General features: G+C 40.0%; 2 protein-coding genes across 3 annotated transcripts; both read right to left on the reverse strand.

Annotated features, from left to right (window-relative positions):
* Positions 1-36: 36 nt before the first annotated feature.
* nucks1b (nuclear casein kinase and cyclin-dependent kinase substrate 1b) lies at positions 37-12,262 on the reverse strand. 2 transcript variants are annotated; one of them, XM_080853339.1, is made up of 9 exons: positions 12,221-12,262; positions 11,712-11,776; positions 7,636-7,685; positions 7,481-7,541; positions 7,307-7,335; positions 5,520-5,648; positions 2,627-2,794; positions 2,175-2,321; positions 37-2,044 (listed from the first exon to the last, which is right to left on the reverse strand). In XM_080853339.1, exons 1-9 carry the CDS (start codon positions 12,245-12,247, stop codon positions 1,719-1,721), a joined length of 1,002 nt encoding a protein of 333 aa, XP_080709465.1. In that variant the 5' UTR covers positions 12,248-12,262; the 3' UTR covers positions 37-1,718. The 2 variants fall into 2 exon arrangements, with proteins under 2 accessions (XP_080709465.1, XP_080709466.1); XM_080853340.1 differs by lacking the exon at positions 12,221-12,262 and adding an exon at positions 12,071-12,167.
* Positions 12,263-12,684: 422 nt separating this feature from the next.
* LOC308377646 (acidic mammalian chitinase-like) lies at positions 12,685-16,465 on the reverse strand (the record flags this gene model as incomplete). Its single annotated transcript, XM_080854375.1, has 10 exons — positions 16,441-16,465; positions 15,836-16,037; positions 15,664-15,720; positions 15,370-15,535; positions 15,153-15,277; positions 14,703-14,826; positions 13,928-14,113; positions 13,648-13,764; positions 13,271-13,412; positions 12,685-13,076 (listed from the first exon to the last, which is right to left on the reverse strand). Exons 2-10 carry the CDS (start codon positions 15,967-15,969, stop codon positions 12,685-12,687), a joined length of 1,443 nt encoding a protein of 480 aa, XP_080710501.1. The 5' UTR covers positions 15,970-16,037; positions 16,441-16,465.
* Between the last annotated feature and the right edge of the window lie 5,555 nt (positions 16,466-22,020).

The raw sequence follows: 22,020 nt of genomic DNA on the forward strand, positions 1-22,020 counted from the left end.
CCTCTGACTCAAACAGACGCATGGGACTTCCACATGTCTTTGAAACCTGGGTACATTTTATTTAATTTCTTTGTAAAACAAATATTACAAAATCGGACCAGAGTAATGAAAACAAACAAAACCAAGAAAGAAGAAGAAAAAAAAACTTTGTCTTTTGGATAAATTATGATAAAGAATGTTTCATGGGGAGGAAGCGAGATTAAAAGCGCTTAAAATAGTTTTTAAGATTAAACCCATTAAAACTAGGCAAAAGAAAGCCTGGTTAAAAGGTGCCCACACTCTGGCAGATGTCTGCCTGGCTCAGGTCTGGGTTGAAGCCCTGTGCCGAGACAAATACAGGAAACAGAATCTCTTCAAGAAGGCACCCAGAAGCATCAAAACGTTCCAGAGACACATATGAAAGGCGCAGAAGTCATACAATGCTCAAAATTAGCTTTAAGAAACAACACAAAACTCAAACAAATAAAATAATGTGCTGTCATGAAGCGGTATGTGCACCATTCTGACTTTTTTTACAGTCATTCCCCCACACCTTAATAAACCCCTTGCTTTAACGTAAGATACACATACAAAAAGCACGTCGCCAAAAAAGAGAAAGGCGGAACAAAAGGTCACCAAACTGCAGTCTTAGTATCATTTACATAGGTGAACTAAAAATACACATATTCATCAAATGATGAATGTAGATGGTGAACAAAGTCGCAGACCAATACTGTAATTCTGCTTGACAGTCTTCAATAGCTACATCCAGGTGACTCAAAACAAAGGGTTTTGGATCAGAACAGAAAAGCAATAGATTCGATCTACAGGTGTGATTCCTCGGTTCACTTACACTGGTAAAATGACCTCACGCATATTTATCTCTCATTCGCAATATTTCTTTTTTTTTTTCAAATATGCATTGACTTTAGCCAGAGTAGTTCCTCAGAAACCAAGGCCTGCAATCTCAACATAGCCACTTCACAGAGAGGTATACTGGAAAAAAAGCACTACACAAATAAAAAGGGAAAAAAACATGATTCTGATTAAAGAAAATGCTGTCACAAAAGAGTTACATGTTTTCTCGTTAACAGCATAACGGTGATCCACAATGTTCCATCAGAAACATAGGGCATGATTCTCTTGTTTTTTTTTTTACTTTTTCATATATAAAAAAAGCAGCCAGCCATAGGTAATTCAAGCTGCATACATAATATCTTCACAAAGAAATTAGCAAATTTACACTGCCAGCTAATGTAATCCCTGAAAATAGATCCAATACATCTACCAAGCAAAGTTTAAGCATAGTAAGTATGCTTCATGTGTTGTATTATAAACTGCTAATGCTGTCAAATTATCATGTATGGTCAGGATGAAGCAACTTGTTGAAAATGAGTTTAAAGATATAAGCACGCATAGTGATAGTCCCATTATTTTTGCAAAAGGCAAAGCCGTGTTTGGGAACTTCTATCAATCTATAAACAGTTGTTCTGCAAGTTTGTGTGTTTTAGTCAAAACCATAGGTTTTATGTTTATTTTGATCAAGGGGATGGGGCTTACTGGCAAGTCTATAAAGATCTGATATGGTATTTACAAGCAAGAAGAAAAATTAACAAACACAGCGGACACATCGAGCCAGGCAAAAATGGAGCAGACACTCCACTGAGGCCTACATGAAAGTAACCTTTTTTTTCAAAAATAAAGATAAAACCTTTTCAGAATCTGGTTCAGGGCGACGACTAGTCTTCACCTGATGGAGGCTCCTCCTCTGACACATCGTCCTTCTCTGCTTTCTTCTTCGCGTTCTTCTTCACTTTCTCCTTCTCTCTGTCGTCTTCTTCTTCCTCATCCTCTTCCTCCTCCTTGTCCTTCTTCTTTTCCTCTGCCTCGTCATCAGACTTCTTGGGGGCTAAACGAGCCTTCTTCTCAGGTTTTCGCTCCTCCTCCTCCTCTTCCTCTTTGGGGCTGTCTAAATCTTCCTCTTTTTCTTTGGGCAGAACCTTCTTCACAACTCTCCTCCCCTTGGCCACCTTTCTACCTCTCTTTTTCTTAGGTCCACGGGTAGCTGTAGAAGAAGGCATGAGCAAACAGGACCAATTATTTAATCAGATCTTCAACTATTTAATCAGTCATCAGTGACCGACAGGCAAATGGGGTAATGTTAGAGTTGTCCAAAGCGTGTAGGAGTGGTTTACCTGAGGCCCTTATCCTTGGTTTAGGGGTCGTCTTCTTCTCAGGCTTGACTCTCCTGCCTCCCTTGGAACTTCTCCTCCTGGGCTTGCCATAGTCACTGTCATCATCATCGTCATCTACACAAAAGTCTTCATCACTCCCAGAGTCCTCTGGCAAGACAGAAGAGCAACTGTTGGTCAAGTCACTGAATACTTGCTTTAATATATACGTCTACATCACACTGTTACACAACTATTTACCAGCTTGCAAAATTCCAAACATCTCAATTAATTCTTAACATTTCGATGAACATGCCCTTTTTTTCCCACAATATTGGAGGGGTAACATTAAGTTAAACCGGTCCACTGTGTACTCAAATCAGTGGCTTGACACCCCAAGTAGCCAAGATTTCGTGTTCATTTTACCTAGATAATCCTCAATCAGCTGATGCTTGAGTGCAAAAGTGAGAACTCACCGCCTGTGTAGGCATCAGTGTCGTCTTCATCCTCCTCTTCCTCTCCCCCCTCCTCCTCACTGCCGCCTTCTCCCAGGATCATTTCCCGCTGTTTTGACACTGCCTTAGTGGCAGCCTGTCGCACCTGCCGTCCCTTCTTCCTTGGGCCCCGGTCATCATCGCTGTCGTCTGATGGCAAAGAATACAAAAATACAGTTTGCCACAGGGAGGGCATCTATGTTACGACCCGGCTCGTGAGCCGCAACATAAATTGGAGACAGACCACAGAGTTCTACAAAAATAGCATTTATTATTTATAACACAAACATAGAGTAAAATATATAGTGCCAAGCACCAGCACCAATCACATGCTGAGCACCAGCCTCCGAAGCATGGTGTAAATGCAAGGCCCCCTCTGAAGGTGAACCTCATGGCTTTTATCCACACCTCCCCAGGTGTGGACAATCAGGCTAATTATGCCCATTCACCACCTAAAAACTGTTGCACTGCCACTGCAAAGCCAGTAGGGGTGTAGAGGGGCGTAACACTTCCCCCCTTAAAAGGGTTCCTCTAGGAGCCCTAAAATTGAAGGTAAAGCCCCTCTGCTGCATCCTCCAGTCTTCAGCCCTCCACACCTAGGAAAAAGGAGAAAGAGGGAGAGGGAGAGAAAGACAGAAGCACAGCTCCTGCCACAGATGCCCTTAATTGCATCTCCTGCAACACGCACCCTGAGCCACTAGTCATATAGACTTTTAAAAATGTACATATTTCCACGCACAGACAAAAACACTCTACAACGAGGCACACAACCACAGCCACAGAACCAGATCCTCTCACCAATTAGTTCTAAGTGGACTTAGCCCAACAACCATACATATCTTTACACATGACCATGCACAAGAGGTTCAAACACAAGCTGCACTTGAACACACAAAACTAGCAACATATGACCCACACAGTGGAGCACAACAGTCACAAAACGGATTATTCACACAGTTACTACTACCACAGTAGCAACACACAATCCCAACAAAAGTGCACTGTTGTCACCACAACAAAAAGGTCACACACACAGTGGTCCCATACCACAACATGTTACTAGAATCTTTTGAGCTCAATGCAGCACAAACACACACACACACACATGACCAATCAAGATTGGAAAACCACACCCACAATCACAACTAGTGTGGCTCACTACCACACACACACACGTTATTGCCTTCACCTGGCTAATAACATTCACCTGTGATTCACAATGGGGCAGACATCTCCACAACACTTAATTGTCACTGAAAACACAACTCACCTCATGAACATTCACATCTAGGTAATCTAACGGCACGAAATGGACAAGTCCACACACACAGCCGCAACACTTAACACACAGGGTTGCACACTTAAGGTATATCCTGCCATGAACCCCAAACCCATCAGAAGACAGTAGTTTATGAGCCCCATGCTCATACACTACATAGGCTTACCACAAGCCAGATACAAACAGCTACGGAAAACAAACAGCTACTAACAAACTCAAGTGTCACTGGTTCTAAATGTATTGAGCAACTCTCAATCTACCCATGAAAAAAAACTAAACTATACCTCTCTAGTCTTCAGTGGTGTACCGGGCTCGAGGCGACTTTGAACGCTGAACTCGTGAGTAGACAGCAGACCACAGATATAGCCCACTGCCTAGCTCCGAAGCGTACCCCCACCCAGGATAACCACGAAAAACAATAAACAAAACAACAAAGCAAAATAATAAACAAGTGCTCCGATGGAAGGGCAGCACAGCTACCCAGCTGAAGCACCCTAACTAGGAGAGTTCTCAACACAGTGCCTATTTACTTACCCCATGCTAAACTCTGCAGTCTGGTCTCCACAACAAAAGGTTCAAAAGATCCCGGACGAGCCCCCAATTATGTTACGACCCGGCTCGTGAGCCGCAACATAAATTGGAGACAGACCACAGAGTTCTACAAAAATAGCATTTATTATTTATAACACAAACATAGAGTAAAATATATAGTGCCAAGCACCAGCACCAATCACATGCTGAGCACCAGCCTCCGAAGCATGGTGTAAATGCAAGGCCCCCTCTGAAGGTGAACCTCATGGCTTTTATCCACACCTCCCCAGGTGTGGACAATCAGGCTAATTATGCCCATTCACCACCTAAAAACTGTTGCACTGCCACTGCAAAGCCAGTAGGGGTGTAGAGGGGCGTAACAATCTACAAAGTATGACACCAAAGCCTCTATCTGGTGACTGGGTGAATTACTTTACTCTATTATTTACCTATAGGTGGGTATGCTGTGCTCATGCATTGGATGAAAATACAAAGCTCCAAAAACCAATCAATGGCATAAAGAGTATGTGGTTAACACCTATATCTGTATTTCAGTTAGATCATTCCCTTAACAGAAATCGTATCATTTTAACTGGGATACTCCAACAGAACGAAAAAGAGTCTGTCTCGGACTGGCTTACTTGTTGGCGAGAAGACAGATGCCGAGCTGGCCTTTTCTCTGTTTGACTAGTCAGTAATAACTTATTTGCTGTCTCGCTTTGTCTTGGGTTGCGTTTACTCAATTCGGCTGTGTTAGGAAAGTGGGCGACTTGCTACTTTTTCCATCATAAACATCCTTTTCAAAGTTACTTATGAATGAATGCAACGTAGGCTGGAACCTTATTGGTGTCATCCCTATCTCACAGAGATTTGTAGTTTTTCCAGATGCCCAGTCATCAATCTGTCCTGTCTCAGCATCCAAATAAATTCATCAAAATGTTAGACCAGTCTTCATCAATCTCACGTCAATAAGCCTTGGAAGCTTGCAACCTTGAAAACCTAACTCAGCTAGCTTGTAATAAATTACACTGTCCAAAATGTTCTCTGCTTTTGTGAGTAAAGTACCTGCAACTCGTTTCCTTTTTGCTGTTAGTTGCTTTCCCTTCTTGTCTTTTTTTGTGTCATAGTCGCTGTCTCCACCATCCTCGTCATCCTCTTCTTTGTAGTCATTGTCCTCCTCACCATCCAAATCATCTGAGGAAAAGCACAAATGACTAACTTCAAAAAGAGTGACGAAAAGTGGTCTCCCTGTAGCATGACTTCTGCTCACCACAAAGCAGGGCTTTTTTATTACTGACTGTCAACTTATCGCTCAGGGCCTCGTTTCCCGATAACGATGTATCTTAACGGCCTACGTGGATTTTCGCGACATCGTACACTAAGTAGCACTTTGTATTTACGTGCGTTTCCCAACCATCAACTTAAAGTCAGGTGCACGAGCGCAACGTGCACGAGTTCTTAAGTAGCTCTTAGGAGCTGTTTACGTCAGGTTAACCTGTTTACGTTAATTGCTGTGAAATTAGCTAGCCTATGCGTGCATCGAACGTGCAATGTGCACTAAATTCGGGGCGGGGATAGTAACGCCATCTCCAGCAGAGAAGCCTATTTAAACTGTGTTCCCATTGTAAGGACATTTATTACGATCTGTCTGAGAGTGGGCTGTCAAAGCTAGCATCATCCAAGTCATACAGTACAGTAGGCTACATACATTCAATAAAATTAACCTACATTTGAGTCCAACTGCATGACCATTCTTGCCCTACACTTACCCTTACAATAAAGAAGTGATCCTATTTCAACCATAACTTCATTTTAAATAATGTCTTTCTTTATGACATTTAGTTTATAGTTTAGACAGCAACGTTGACATCTACAGTATATTCAACTGCATCCACTACATAATCTCAAACTTTATTTGTTGGTAACTCTCCAAAAAGGCTACCATTAACACATTTCTTAATGAAAAGGAAACATGCATCACAATAATACTTCAGTGTAACCTGTACCTATGTGGAGTGCAAATATGTCTTGCCATTACACTACCCAACAGCCCTACGTCTGCTAACACTACAGAATGCATAATTCCTACGGGCAATGCACTAGTTTTGTATAGCCTAATCTTTATTTTCAAATACTCAATATTCTTTATTTCTATTTTGATGGGAATAGGCAGGTGAAACAATGACATTCTCATGATGTGCTATACACAGAAACATCGTTTGGATTTCTTCTACATAATATACAACCATCTAGCTAGAAGCTACCATATAAGCCAATGGAGTGGTGGCATAAGCGCTAAATGTGCCATCAAACTACTGTTTGAAAGCTTCAGTCAAGACCTAAATACTCTGCATTGGTCGCGTAGCACATTTCCGATCAAACCGAGTCATTATAAACATATAAAAAGTTGTGTAGATAGCTTTATTCATGTAAAATATTCCTCGCTTCAAGTAGCCATGTTTTTTTTTTTTAATTCCCGTTTCTTCCGAACGACGGTCGAACGACGCCCCTGGTGGATTACATCGCTAAGTGTGAAGTTACTACTGGTCCTGACCACACGTAGAATTCCTCTCAATGAAAGATACACTTAAGCTAAGTGTGGCGTTGGGAAACCCGTCTGCAACGTAGGAATCCTCTTACGAGCGATTTCAAGTGCTTTTTAGGCTAAGTGCGCGTTCGGGAAACGAGGCCCAGATCATTTGACACTTAGGACTTCTTATGTTCAAAGAAGGGAAAGTCTTTGTTACAAGATAGGTTAAATATATTTACAAGCACTCCAGAGACAGATACAGGCCTCAAGTTCCACAGGATGTTAAAGCAACAATATAAAAAAGAAACGGGACAGCACTTACTTGACACTTTACGATCCTTAGAGTCATCACTGCATGACAAAACACAAGAAATATTGACTGAAAGCAATACTTGACACATGGGGAGATATTGTGTACAGAAAAAGGACACATCATATCACTGCCTCTATAAATAACAGTAAGTTAAGTAAAACAGATCATATGCCAAATCCTTACCTGTGAGCAGTAATTCCAGGTTTTGGTTTCCGCTTCCGATCAGCATCTCCTGCACGCTCCTCTGAAATAAAAAGAAACAGTGTAGTCACTTGAACATTTAAAGATTGCCCAATTTCAAATTTGAGAACTTATTAAAACATAGGTCTCTCCCAAACCTGCATCATCAGATTCTTGGAACTGTGAGTAGTCAACCACCCTCTTGTTTCTGTGAAAAGTAATGAAACATTTTTTTTTAGAAATGAGTTCTGTTGTAAACATGCTTGAGTGAGCGTGGATTGATTAAAGATAAAAAGAAGGTATGATGAGTTGAAAATTCATAAGGTCATTAGTTATAATCTTTCCTTTGTCTCACAAATCAGTGCCGGCCCATAAAACATGTACATTTCATCTACCAGAGTTGCCCAGTCTTTTCTCTGTGGAAACTTTAAAAAAAAAAAAAAAAACTGTACATAACGACTAGTTGAAGTTTTAGTTTTCTGCAACTTTCTCTACAGTTATTGAGGATGCTTTCCATGTAGTAGGACACGTATAGTTACATTATAGGACTACGTTGTTGTTTTGCAGTTGCCAGTTTTAGCGTTCTAACTCAACGATTAAGATAATGAACTGTCCTTAGTAAAGGTTTGAACCCAATAATATCTAAAAATAGGGCCAAGGTTGAGAAATCCCAGTGTACCTTTAAGCAGGATACAACCACTGGAGGTTACATGGGTAATTCAAGTTCTATGACCTGTTAGACATCTACTGTAGTAGGGACTCTGGGACACTTGCAGGACAACTGGGAGGCTGAGATGATGTGTGCCACTGCTTTTGTAAGCTAAGGTGACCAGACGTCCCCGGTTTCCGGGGACAGTCCCCGTTTTTGGTGGCCTGTCCCCGGCTGGAGCTGTCCCCGGAAATGTCCCCGGTTTTCACAGATAGACCCGGGATAGAAATTAAAAATTAAAAAAGAAAACAATGACCAAAACGTTTAGTTGCGTAGCCTACACGCCACAGGCTCAAGCAAGCCAGCCAGCAGCCAGGGCAGCAAGCTCTTGCTCGGAGCTCAAAGATCTAGAATGACCATCTGTTTAGTATTTTGATTGGTGGAATATGCAGCGCGGTAGAATCTTTGCCATTGGCTTCTTTTTTTTATTTAGAAAGAGATCGCGTTCACTCATTCATTCAGCCAGCTAGCTCTGACAATACGAGTACAACAAGATAGGATAGCATTGGGATAGGTTAGTGTCATTGTTTATCATCTATGTCATATATTATTTAACTCATGATCTGCATATTTAACCCATGATCTACAATAATCATATCATTTAACCTATGATCTACAATTTGCAACAATGTGTGTGTTAAGCAGCAGCTATCTGTTAGTCAGATGTCAGTCACATCTGTAGACTTGCTAACTAACTTTGTTAACTTTTTAACATTAGCAGTGATACTAGCTACAGTACTATGATATTACAGTTTCACTAGTCTGGGTTACTAGAGGTAGTTGGCAACTTGACATTAAATGAAACCACTTGAAAGCTGAGGAGTGCGTTAATCACAAACCGTATGAGGTATGCTATCTCTGTCTGGGTGGCTCCGGGAACGTTGGTTTATAAGCCGCGCAACCACTCTTCCCTGCCATCAATTTTGTTGTAGGCTTTAGATACAGCCTGGTTGAACACGAACGTTTTCGTTTTATATTGTATCAACATACGTTTTCAAATAGCCCTGGGCCAGGCTGTCAGATGTCTATTTTATCACTATAACATTATACTCAAAATCGGAAGAATATTTTTTTTTTGTCAAGTTTAGTCAAACTGCTGATGTTATGGCAGTGGGTTGCATTCAAGATGAGGAAGCAAAAACAGTCTCATCAGTTCAATTTTAAGCAGGAGGTTAAAAAATGTGCTAAAATATGAGTCATGTGCTTAGGCTACATAGATTTTCATGTAGCCTAGAATAAGGGTAGGACTACATTACCTAAAAACTAAAACAAAAAACGTATGTTCTTGTGGTGGTCTCTTAAAAGACACTAATGAAATGTGTTTTTCCCCACATTAACTTCACATATTCTGCATTAACAAAGATGTCAACTGGAAGTGTGCCACAGAACTTGTTGTTATTTAGATTATTCAGATCTCCCCCCTTCACCTTGACATTGCTTGGATTTTATTTAACTGAAATTGTAGCCTATTTTGAATCTTTTTGTTTGTTTGTTTCTTAAATCACTTTTGGTATAGTAAAAACAATTCCAAAGATCATGGAGTGTATGGGCCTAATCTGTATTTTCATTGTTCCAGCTGATTACACAGAATATAGGAATACACTGCATTTAGTTTCCTCAATGGCCTTAACATGTTCTATGCTGGAAAAACATACACCTGACACCCATATGTGCAGACCAGTCACTTATCAGCCAAGCACAGAGGTTAGGCCTACTGCAAGGAGGCTTGAGTCAACGAGGTTCTTGTCACAAAAAATTGATTCTAATTATCTGGCAAATGGTTGTTACCTTTACTACTCTTCATTTCAGCCACTTTGTGATTAGTTTTAAGATAAATACTCTTTGTTTGACACTTCCCCTTGCAATTTACAAGGACAAGGGTAAGATAAACTGCTTTATGAAAAAGGGCCCAGCCAGTGTCCCCGTTTTTCCGTTCACAAAGACAAAAACTTTACATGTTTTGGAGGTGTTAACTTATCTGAACTGAAATTGTCCCCGGATTTTGTCTCAGAAATCTGGTCACCTTATTGTAAGCCCACTTGTAGCATGTTACAAAAGCGGTAGTTATCAACACAAAGCAGGAGAACATTGGACCTTCCCACCTGATGCATCAGATTTGTGAATAAAATGTCATCACTACAAATGTGTATCTTAGCTTCTACATCAAACAGTGTAAAATCACTCACTACGTAAGACCTAATTTGGTCATTTTAAAAAGGAGATTTCTGCACTCTTAGGTGCATTATGATCAGCTTTGTACCGAATTGTGTCAGATTGTCAGATTCTGAGGACCACAAGTGACACAACTGATTTTTTTTATCATCACTCTCGCCATAGCCTAATTTAATAATAAAAAAATCCATTCTGAACTATGAACATCAGCAGAGGCGAAGATAACAGTGAGAAAACATCAGATACGAACTCATCTCGGCCTAATACCGCTAACCTACCTACTTCTGTCCATTCAAAATGTAGTGCGTCATAGACATAGCAACATTTACACTCTTAAGCGTTTAAACAACAGCATGTACAACTTGCAGCAAGTTTAAACCTGGAAACTACATTTGAATTTGGGCGTTACAATTCATGGTAGTGCGGCATTTATCAAACTATCGACAGGCTCGACTCAACTCAGTAACGTTAGTGATGAGGTTCGCTCAACACAGATAGCAGATAGCTGACTAGCTTCAAACAAATAAGCCACCCTTCAACTAATGCCGACTTAGTGTGTGAACGCAATTACAAATATACACGCAGGCCACATGTATGGATATATATGGCAGTTTCAATGCACACATATTCGACTCAGTGTGAAACTAGCTACCAAGTTAACGTTAGCTACTTCGCTAACTAGTATAAGCTACGTTAACGTAAACTGAATTTAGGTAGCCAAGCCTGTTGCATTGCCTCTAGCTAGGCAGCTAACTGACGTTCGTCAGGTTACAAGTATCGCTTTGCTCAAGTATCATTTAACAGAGAGCCATGTCTCAAGCATACTTTTGTATTATACGTGCAATGTCCTACCATGTCGCCAGCTAGGTTTACACTTCGTGCATTTAATTATTATCCCAATAGATCAGTAGCCGAATAACATACTTTATTCTAAATCTTACACATGCAACGTTGCAAGGTAGCCAGAACCGATCAATCATTAACCTTAATGCATCAGTTTACAAGTATGGTATCACATCACAATTCACAAACACATAATTGCAATCCGTAGGTATAATGCATGAAGCCTCTTATGAGTTTCATTCGCTCCTCGTTGAAATAATGGTAATAAGTACAATTTTACAGTTTATGATAATGTTATTACATGTGGCTAACGATAGCTTACTAGTCTATTAGCACCCCATGCTATATAGCATTAATGTAACTAACGTCAGCTAGCCAAGATAACCGTAGCTGCCGAGCATAGTAATTAACGTGTAATGTTATCCAGCTAGGTCCCATATTGTAAACTGGCACAAGGCGCAAGTCAGCAGCTACTGTGCTGCACGTGAATGAAATTGATACTCAACCTACCTCGTGGGCCTTGACATTTCGTGGGAGAAATTCCAGTACTTCAAAGTGACGCTGAGAAAGGTCCTCTGTTGTGCAGCAAGAAATGCGTTAGCAAGCTAATTGCGCCCCACTTGCTAGATAGCTCTAGTTCTCCTGTCGCATCAAGCTTGTTAGCTTTTGCCGTCTAGCTAACGTAAACAAATGCAAGTCGCTAGCCAACGAGGTAACATTAGCCGATTCCTCACAGGTTAGCTAGCTTGGGAGCCAACTAAGAGTTGGTAGCACAATACATGTAAAATGAATGCTAGAAAACATAATAAAACGTACAAAACCAATTTCCTTAGAGGAAGTCTTAACCAACGTGCACATCAGTTACTTACTGTATAATTTATCGTAGCGCTGTTGCTAGCTAGCTAAGGATGTATGGCCAAGCAGCTAGCTAGCAGTACATTTAGTGGGCGAAACTGAAGAGTGGTAAGGTATGTATGAAGCAAGGGGTTGGATTGGAGGAATTTTGGCACTTTCATTACCTTGCAACCATCTCTGCCTGATTTCATACCACTAACGTTACCTTTCGGTTTCCGAGACTACTAACTGGTCTGCATGATGAAGATGTTCAGCAAGACACACACAGATCCCCTCCTAAATTGAATGGTAAAAGCCTGCTTCATTTGTGCAAGGGGAATATGAAAGGATTATGAGTGATGGCATGTTGTGGAACTGATACTAGGAAGCTATGGGTTTGACCCTACAAAAAAAGCAAAAACATTCCAAGACAACAGGAAAATGTGAGTTTATTTTGCTTTTATTTTCAAATGGATATTGAGGTGTATGTCATATTACACGATAATTAGGTGTATTCACGTGTAGATATGGGCTGAAATACATACATAGGCTTGTATTGCTACAGCATCTTTCCAAATGATCAGAAATTAATAATCCCAATAATTTTGTCTAGTCTAATCTAGTGTAATATTGCAGATCCGTTTTACAGTTAAGCCCAGTTGCAGCAAGAGCAGCTGGTGTCAAACACCAGGCCAGAAGTACAGTGCTGGAAGTAGGTTCTGCCTGCAGTACACTGGTAAAACTGGCTCCTGTTCTTGGGATTGGGATAGAACCCATTGGCTTTGCCTGCACAGAACCCACTATTCATGCCACTGTTGCCACTGGAACTGCCACCGCTGGAGGAGCCACCGCCGCCTGAAGAGCTGTGGCTGGAGCCTCCACTGCTTGAACCACCACTTTTAGAGCCTCCACTGCTAGAACCGCCACTGCTAGAGCCTCCACTGCTAGAGCCTCCACTGCTTGAGCTTCCACCACCTCCACCTCCCCCAGCTGCAGTCACTCCAGGGATGGGTGGCTCAACATTTGCAGAAGGGGTGCAAGCTAAAAAAAAAAAGTTTATGACCACAAATGTATTTTCTTAAGGTTGATTTCATACAATTTTATGTAAGGTCAAATAACAAATTACTTAGCAGGCCTCTCAGTTTTGGTCAATCATTGTTTAGAGTCCTTTGAGTTTAAATGTATTGCTTTATAATCACAGGGAATAAAAACACTTGTCTGTAAGATATCCTTACCTTGTTGATCAAGACCGAAGGCTTTGTGCAGAACGTTGATCAGAGGGTATTTGCCCTGGTTACAGAAAGTGCCCATGTAGTCATCCATGTCAATGGTCCAGACCATGGCTCCTCCATAGTTCATCTTCTTTAACCAGTCGACCTATAGGTGTTCATCATCTGAGCATGAATATTCTACAGTAACTGATATTCTCCATTTGTTGAAGATTCATTAATTTAATTTAAGAAAATCGAGTGAATAAGGTCAGGGCCATCAGTGTCTTAGGTAAGTTTGCCTTGTTCTCAAGAAATATTATCTCATCAGCTCTCCAGGATTAAATGGTAGTGGATATATGAAGGGATAATATTTTCATAAAATACATAAACTACAAGTTTACCTTGATTCCAAAACTCTTCATATTGTCATAGCCAACCCATTGGTTTCCTTTGTAGGCATAAGGCACATCCTGTGCTGTATTCCAAACCTGAGTTGCTCCTTCCAAGAAGCCACAAATCTGCAAATTGAAAGATTAAACATGGGGGGGGGGGGTCAGGGGTGTTACTGGGCCTGATCCACCCCAAACTACCTTATCCTGGCTACATTTCTGATGATTTAATTATCAAAATGACTATTGTTATGTTAATGCTATTTTGGGAGTAAGGAAAAAGGTCAGGGACCTCAAAGTAAGCCAGCTCTCCAGCCTCTTGAGTGTACTTCCCAGGAGTTCCAGCTCCAGCGATTGGAGCTCCAATGCCGTGATTAGAGGGATCTTTGAGGGTAAAAGTGTTTCCGTAGGTGGCAAATCCAACCAGCAGTTTCTCAGCAGGAGCGCCATTGGTTTTCCAGTAGTTCATGGCATTTGCCTGTAAGAACAAATTGTGCCATTTTTCAGATGAGAACAAAACCACAAGGTGATTATTGTTCAGTCAGATATCGAATTTTTACAGAAACAAATACAAAAAAGTGTGTTTAATGAAAATAGTAGAAAAAGGATTGTTGAAACGGTTTTAATGTCCGTGTTGGACTATGAAGATGTCATTCATAGAACAATTACAATAGACATCTTCTGAAATGACTGGCTTGTGCTTAAGGTCCCTCATGTACAGCCTACACTGGGAAAGTCAGCCTTTTGTTTTAATGCCCCAACTTCCTGGAATGACCTTCAACACTTTAAAAACAAATTCCCTACTTACCTACAGACAATTCAAATCTATGATCACAATCCTCCCCACCTCAATTGGTAACTGTTTTAACGGAATCTGGCTGAAAATTATCTGTCTTGTTATTGTTTCAGTTTGCTAACGAGGTTTTATTGAGTAATTTATTAAGGTTTTATATGTATTTGTACTCTCTGCATCATTGCAAAAAAATACACTGAATACATTCCCAAGAATTGGGAATTTAAAGATTAAATATGTGAAATAGCAAGTGAGCTTTGAGCATCTTACACACCACATTGAAGTCCACAAAACCACCCTGGTCCTCAGGACTCTTGTACAGTGGGCTGCACTCTCCGGTCATTGGGTCCCAAGAGCCATGGAAGTCATAGGTCATGATGTTAAGCATATCCAGGGCTCTGATTTGGACAAATGATTGAAAGGTAATTTAATATCATCTAATTGACGATCAACAAACTACCAGTAGCTATGTAACAAATAGTGAATAAACATTTAACCAAACTGTCATATAACCCTGATCCTAATCTGACTCTGTCCCAATATCTAAGTCTATTTGAATGCCATTTTACCAGTTTTTAAAAATGTCCATACAGGTACGGATTTTTATTATGGTCTATTAAAATAAAGATGACCCTTTTTTCCCAAATCAAATTGGCTGTCTTATACAGTCAAAGTATGCTTTGAGAGCTCTTTTTGATGAATGATAGTGAATCATTTGACTTACTCGCCAACCTGAGGAATCTGATAGGCTGACTCAATGGTGTCACGTCCAGCAGAAAGGGCAGCAGACAACAGGAGACGAGCTCTGTTACTCTCCTTGGCCTCTTTCTCAAAGGCAGCCCTCATTTCCTAGCATTTACACGACAAATATTTGAATGAGGTCAGGTGCAATATATATGTTTATAATCTTCATATTAGGCCTATCTATACAGTCAACAGACCTGCACAAGAACAGAGTAGAGCTGTTGGTCCTGAGGAGGGCTCCCTCTGTTGGCGGGATACTCCCAGTCAATGTCCAGACCATCAAACTCGTACTTCCTCAAGAACACAACAACTGAGCTGATGAATGTCTGACGGTTGGTAGGACTAGCCACCATGGCAGAGAATCTGGAGGGAAGCAGACAAAGAACAATTTCATTTTTGCCCAACACTGTCACAATGTTTAACACTCCCTGACAAATTATAATTTTGTAATTTCAGAATTATTGCCTGATTACTGATGGTGACAGCCTTACCCTGCAGAGCCAAAGTTCCATCCTCCAACAGACAGCAGGGTCTTCAGATTTCCATTTCTAAAAAGGGAGTGTGCAAAGGAAGAACAACCCAGATGCGTTGGTAACTCACTGTTTCTGAGCTATACACGAACTCTGACCTCACATTCTAAACTCTTAATTTAATGGCACTCACTGGTTCTTAAGTTTGCTGAACTCGCTGTAGAGATACACATCATTCCACTCATATGTCGCCAGCTTGTTGTTCTTCATGGTGGCAAACGCATAGAGCAGATGGGTACACAGGCAGGGGTCGATGTCATGGGGCATGTAGATGGTGGGCGGGGGCCTGTACTGTGCCCAGTTGGTGAAGTAGCATGATAAAATGTGAGAGGACCCTGGCAGAAAGACATGTGATGGGGCTGGATGAGCTGCTACAAACAGTGGTCTGACATTGTGTGACTTAAACTGTGGTCCTTTTCATTGCACAATGTAAAGATAAATAGACACACACGCTGCCTTTCCCCTCCAACCACTACTGAGAAGCCACCTACAGTATATCACCAAAGTCATGGCATAAACTAACATTCAGAGAGGCACTGCTCATACACTTCATCTATTTTGATAATAGTGTTATACAATCCTACATGCAATACAAAATAAGATCTTATCCATTCTTACTATCTTAACAGTTACAGAATTCATGTGACGGCAGTTTAAATAAAAAATGAAACTGCCATCTTGCACTCGGGACAGATGATTTCATATGTATGGTTCATGGAAGAGGACGGACATGCTTACCGAGCTGCACATTGAGCAGCAGCACCAGAGCTGTGAAATAGGTAAGTCCAAGAACATGACAAGCAAAGAGTAAATGAAAGGTTAATTCAGATCCAAAAACATTAAAAGCAGTTATATTATTAAAATGGTTTAATGTTAACTCGTTGGAAGGGGACTCACCTGTAACCACCAATTCTTTGCCCATGATTGCGCTGTACAAAGAACTGGTGAGGCCACTCACGCTTTTATACACCCCTCATATGCCCTTCTGCTCTTGACAATGTGTTTTTGCCAGGGGGACTATTTACAGTAGATTGTGATAAAATGCTTTCAACTGCCAAATCACAACCATAAGTTTAAAAGTGTGATTGCGTATCATCTACAATTCGACAAAAATTGCTGACAAAGTGTTTCAGTGTCTCCTTGAGAGTGAGGCATATCCTTCAATGAACATTTTGTAATTCTACAACTGACTTGCATTAACAACCTTGGGAAACAGTAGGCTATTTGCAATTTCTTATTTATGGGTGCTACCTCACATCCTTCCAAACCGTATAGAGAAAATAGCAGTGCATGATTTTAGTTTTTTTGTAACTGATCTTATTCAAGGGGAAGTAAGGTCAAGAAGGAAAGCTTATGTTCTCATAATCTTATGATTACAGAATAATGAACATTAGAGGCAGTGGAGATTTGCATGTCAATTTAGTCTAAGGTATAAAATGTGTTTAGACTGGATTCTTGTATTCATAATTGTTACACATTCGTGAAATGTCACTAATGCTTATTTTTCACATTTTGGACTATTTAAAAATCTTTAGACATTGAAACTGGAAGTTGAGAAAAAAAAAGTCAAAAGGGAAGTGTGGTCTTTATTTAGTCTATGTTTTAAGAAAATGCAAAACTGACACTGAAGACAGAGGGGAATGTCGTAAAACACTTATGTAAAATGTTGTTGTGATGGAAACTTTTATAACCAGATATCTCCATTAGCCACGATCCCCTTTGTATTCTTGTTTTATATTCTTATCTTTGCAGAGTGATAAGCATTGCAGTGCAGGCATGATGAATAACTGCTGATGTTAATGGAACACGGAAGCCTGGTCGGTTACATTGTTCATGTGCAAACACAGAGCTGGGGCACTTCATCACAAGCAGCTACCGTTGTAGCCACGCGTCATGTATTGTACTCTGAACACTTATTAAGAATTTACGAGGCATTACTATCAGCGATGGTTTGGCAGTGTTATTTTATATCCAAACAAGGACACCGTCCAGGGGTCAAACTTCCTTTGAGAAGGTAAAATCCCCCCTTCTCGCCGCTCCGCACAGCCGCCAAAATGTGTTCTGACTGGCGTTACACGGAGCGGCAGAGAGAGACTTTGATGACTTTGTTGAGAGAAATACCTCACCATAAAACAAAAACCATAGCCCACCTGCTTTCTTGCGGCACTTATGTCACTGCACAATAAGAGTAAAAATAAATGCATATATAAATACTTTAAGAAGGTTGTTCAAAATTCGTTATTTTGGTTGACAGAGAAATGTATGGGGTGGCTGCCTTGGTCCCTCACACTCTCCTTTCAGAGACGCTTGCACCGGACCAGAGTGGGATATTATGCAAAGTTTATTGCAGAACCAACTACGCGTGGAGGCGTTTCCTACTGCGTTCATTCGCAATTTCCACACTTCCCACTCACGTTGCTGTCATAAGGGACTTTGTATTTAATTGTATTCATTTTTTACACTTATACTCATACTTGCTTAAGGTCAAATAAATCGAAATATATTGGATTTGCATGCACTTAAAAGTGTTCATCATATCTGCAAAGCAACCAGTATACAGACTTCAGAATTACAATGGGGGGCCAATCATGTGAGTTTTTTCAGCTCTTATTTCTTACACATTTAGTGAAACACTGCTTTTAATTGTATTAACAATTAAATGGCCATTTGTAATATGGGAAAGGTTTGCCCATAGACTTTGTGCTTATAAGAGCATACGTGTAATGGTAAATGTAAAATAATGGTCATAGCACTTTTTAGGGAAGTCAAACCGTGCTTCAGTAATACTGATGAAGAAATAAAGCATTTAACATGTATAATCAACTGATATTTTCTCTGAAAGGCGCCATAACTGAGATGTGTTTTAACAACCAGGAAGTGTATTGCAAGTTGTTATTGATAAGTTGAGGTAGTTGCAGCTCAATTACATGAAATAAAAATTGGGGTTAAGTTATTTTTGGAATGGGATGGTAATGATTATGTGATACCTTTCTGGCAAACAATTGCGAGCACAGTCTTTACTCAGACATTGCTCTCTTGTGGTTTAGGTCAAAATACCATGAATCTACACGAACCAAATGATAATTAACCATGGGCATTTTCACTCTCAGTCTAATTGTTACATTGGCATGGATTTTCACTTAATTTTCAGCCACATCTACAACCACACAGGCTACATCAATTGCAACTACAACACCAGTGATTCAAACTACTACAGATTCACCTCGGTACTGAATTTTTTATTGGACAGAGTGACATATTAACTTAAACCTGGATTTAAATGATGTTTGCATGATTAATCCCATCCAGTGCTGGAAAAATCAGATTTGTACTCATTGTTGTCTAATATCAACTTACAAATGTTGTTATAATTTTTCTCTGTGAAAAAATAAAGTTGTTAATTCCAATGGTGTTATTAACCTTTACCAAAGACTGACGTCAGAAACGCAAATCACCATCGCTTTCTCCTGCATTGCGCTTATACTCGTCTTGGCACTGTCTTCAGCAGCCATTTATATCTTCTGGTGGCGAAAAACACCACGTGAGTTGTCTATTTCACATTTAATTAAGATACAATACTTCAGAATAGAGCTTATTCAACATAAACGTTAATTTTGGACTGGTTTGTTGTGTACTACAGCTACATTGTGACGACAATAAAGTGGTGCTGCAATTTCCTTTTTCAATCTTTCCATTTCACAAGTGCCACCGGTGACTTGCTGCCAAGCTGAAAAAGAAAAAGCAGAAGCAGACTGTGAAAATGAGGTATATTTCAAATGTCTTAAACGGTTTCTTTCTTATATCATGATTTCTGGATAGTGATGATAATCCATTGTCTGGGAATTCCCCGCCCCTTCACTGCATTTCTAAATCAAATTGGCCGGAGAAGAGAGGCGGGACTTCCCAGACTAGATAATCCAATCATTTTCTAATCAAAATGTGATACCATAAACATAACAACCACTGGTGACACAAACATTTTAAACGTTCTGGAAAGTTCTGTATTCAGCTTTATCCTTGAATTTAATTTAAATTATTATGGTATTTTCCACCTCAATGATCAAACACTTGCAGAATATGATTCAAAACAAGATACATGCAGCTTTAAAGTGGAATATATAGCTTATTTCTTTTTATCCATTAATGCAAGTCATTGCATACATTTTGAGGCATGGTTATCAAAATAATGTCTGAAAAGATGTAAGGAATGAATCTAAACACTTACAACCTATTCTTTTTCAGACACCACTCAGCGTTATATATGAAAATGTTGGGACTGTTGTCAGAGATGATGTGGCTGTAGATGTAACCTACAGTGATGTGACCGTCATAAAAAGGACCGGTACGATTGTGGTGCTGCCAGACACCAGTGAATATGCAACAGTAATGACCTCTAAATGAAGTCTGAACATGACTTCATTCAGCTTCAAACTGTGTACTTTAAATATGTAAAAAATGGGATGGAATGACTTCTTGCGATGATCATCAATCAGATGAAAGAGATTCCAGTTAGAACTAAAGGCTAATGATTCTTATATACTAATGAATCATTATTCCACTCATATGCCTTTATGTTTCTTAGAACTAAAAGTAGGGTTAAGCTAATATCTGTGTTCCTGAAATGTGTCATTTATATCTGTGTGCCTCTGTGTTCCACAATAATAAGAATTGGGGGGTTGTGGTTATGTCTCGAAGGCCATAGGGTCACTTAGACCTGAGTGTAATGCCAAATCTGTGACCCTGCTCCTGTCAGACTTAGAATACTAATTATTAAACTGAGACTTTCTCTGTTCTTGTCAGAGAAGCTGGTTAATCTTTATGTGAATGCACGTACTCTCTCCCTTGGTGTACATCACTGTAAATAAAACCTTGTTCCTGATTTTTCTACAATTACCTGACTAAGCTCTCCATTCCTGTGGTATGAAATTACTTTAATATGTGTTAATTCTGTGACAGTAAAATAGGTTTACCCTTCAGCCAAAGCAACTGTAATGGTTTATTTTGGACACTGTGGATAACAAACTATAATTGCATAACCGGCACACAAAGTGAGAGAATGAGCATGGGCGGATTATCAGATTAAGGGCCCCTAAACACAAAAACCTCCTGGTTCCTCCGACTCCTGGGCGTGTGCAGCGCACACGACAAGAAGCACCTCACAGTTCAACCACCATGTGCTTACGTGACATATCGAATACCTGTAGATTGCCTACAGGAGTCACACCACATCAACAGATGATGCGATGAGCTACATTCATATATTTTTATTGCCAGAAAATTCTGTTAGGTGGCCCAGAGTTCTTAGCAGTGCCCCTGCCACACACACGTTAGATATTCAACGACAGATAGGAACTCACATATGATGCAAAGCATACATTTAAGGCTGTCAATAATGATTAGCTCTACACCACATGCATTCAGGCTGGGGGCCCATGTATCCCTTTGTGTATTGCTACAGGCCTTATTGGGTCTCTCAAGGGTCAACCCTGGAGCAGCGGGGCTGACGTGGTTTGGGTTTTTAGGCCCCTGTGACTTCTGAGCCCCTAGGCCTGTGCCTGATATGCCCATGCGGTAATCCAGGCCAGTAATGATGAGTGGTAATGAGCGCATTATTATGATGGTGTATACCCCTTTCATAAATGTTGATATTCTACATTAAGTATTGTCATGAAAAATAGTCTTGCCTTCAACTAAAAATACAACATTTTATACATACATGCATATTTCTCCAAATTTGTAAATAGATGGCACATTTATACAAAGAAACTCATTATTCCTTATGCGTACATGTACATTTCACAAAATGCTCAAAACTTTAACACAAGAATATATCTATTATAACGTTACCCTCATGCCATATATGCAGCAAAACCACAGAACGTAACTCACAGGTACTGCTTCACACCCTATCAGTGTACAGTCGCCACATCCTCACACTATAGTACCTTAATTTTGCACTCAGAATAAGACATACAACTGACTTTTTCGTCAATTTTTTTGCCAAAATGAAACTAGCAATGCAAGAAGTACCAAACCATACCATACTGCAAGTGTTTAATTTTAGAATACACCTTCCTGTCTCTGATAGTCTGCTTACCAAAACCTATTTGTGCACGGAAGTAGGCCATGTCTAAACGGCAGCTGTGCAACATAGGTCATGTAGGTCAGTTTGTCTGGTGGCAAATGAAACCAATGAACCACTAATTTAGTGAAGTTAGTGAACTAATTATATTAAATAATTTTAAAACCATTAAAACATTAGCTTAGCTTATTAATATGTATATTTTATTTATTTTCTGCAAACATAATTAACACAGA

The sequence above is a fragment of the Sprattus sprattus genome (genome assembly GCF_963457725.1).
Source record: "Sprattus sprattus genome assembly, chromosome: 16".
Classification (NCBI taxonomy): Eukaryota; Metazoa; Chordata; class Actinopteri; order Clupeiformes; family Clupeidae; genus Sprattus; species Sprattus sprattus.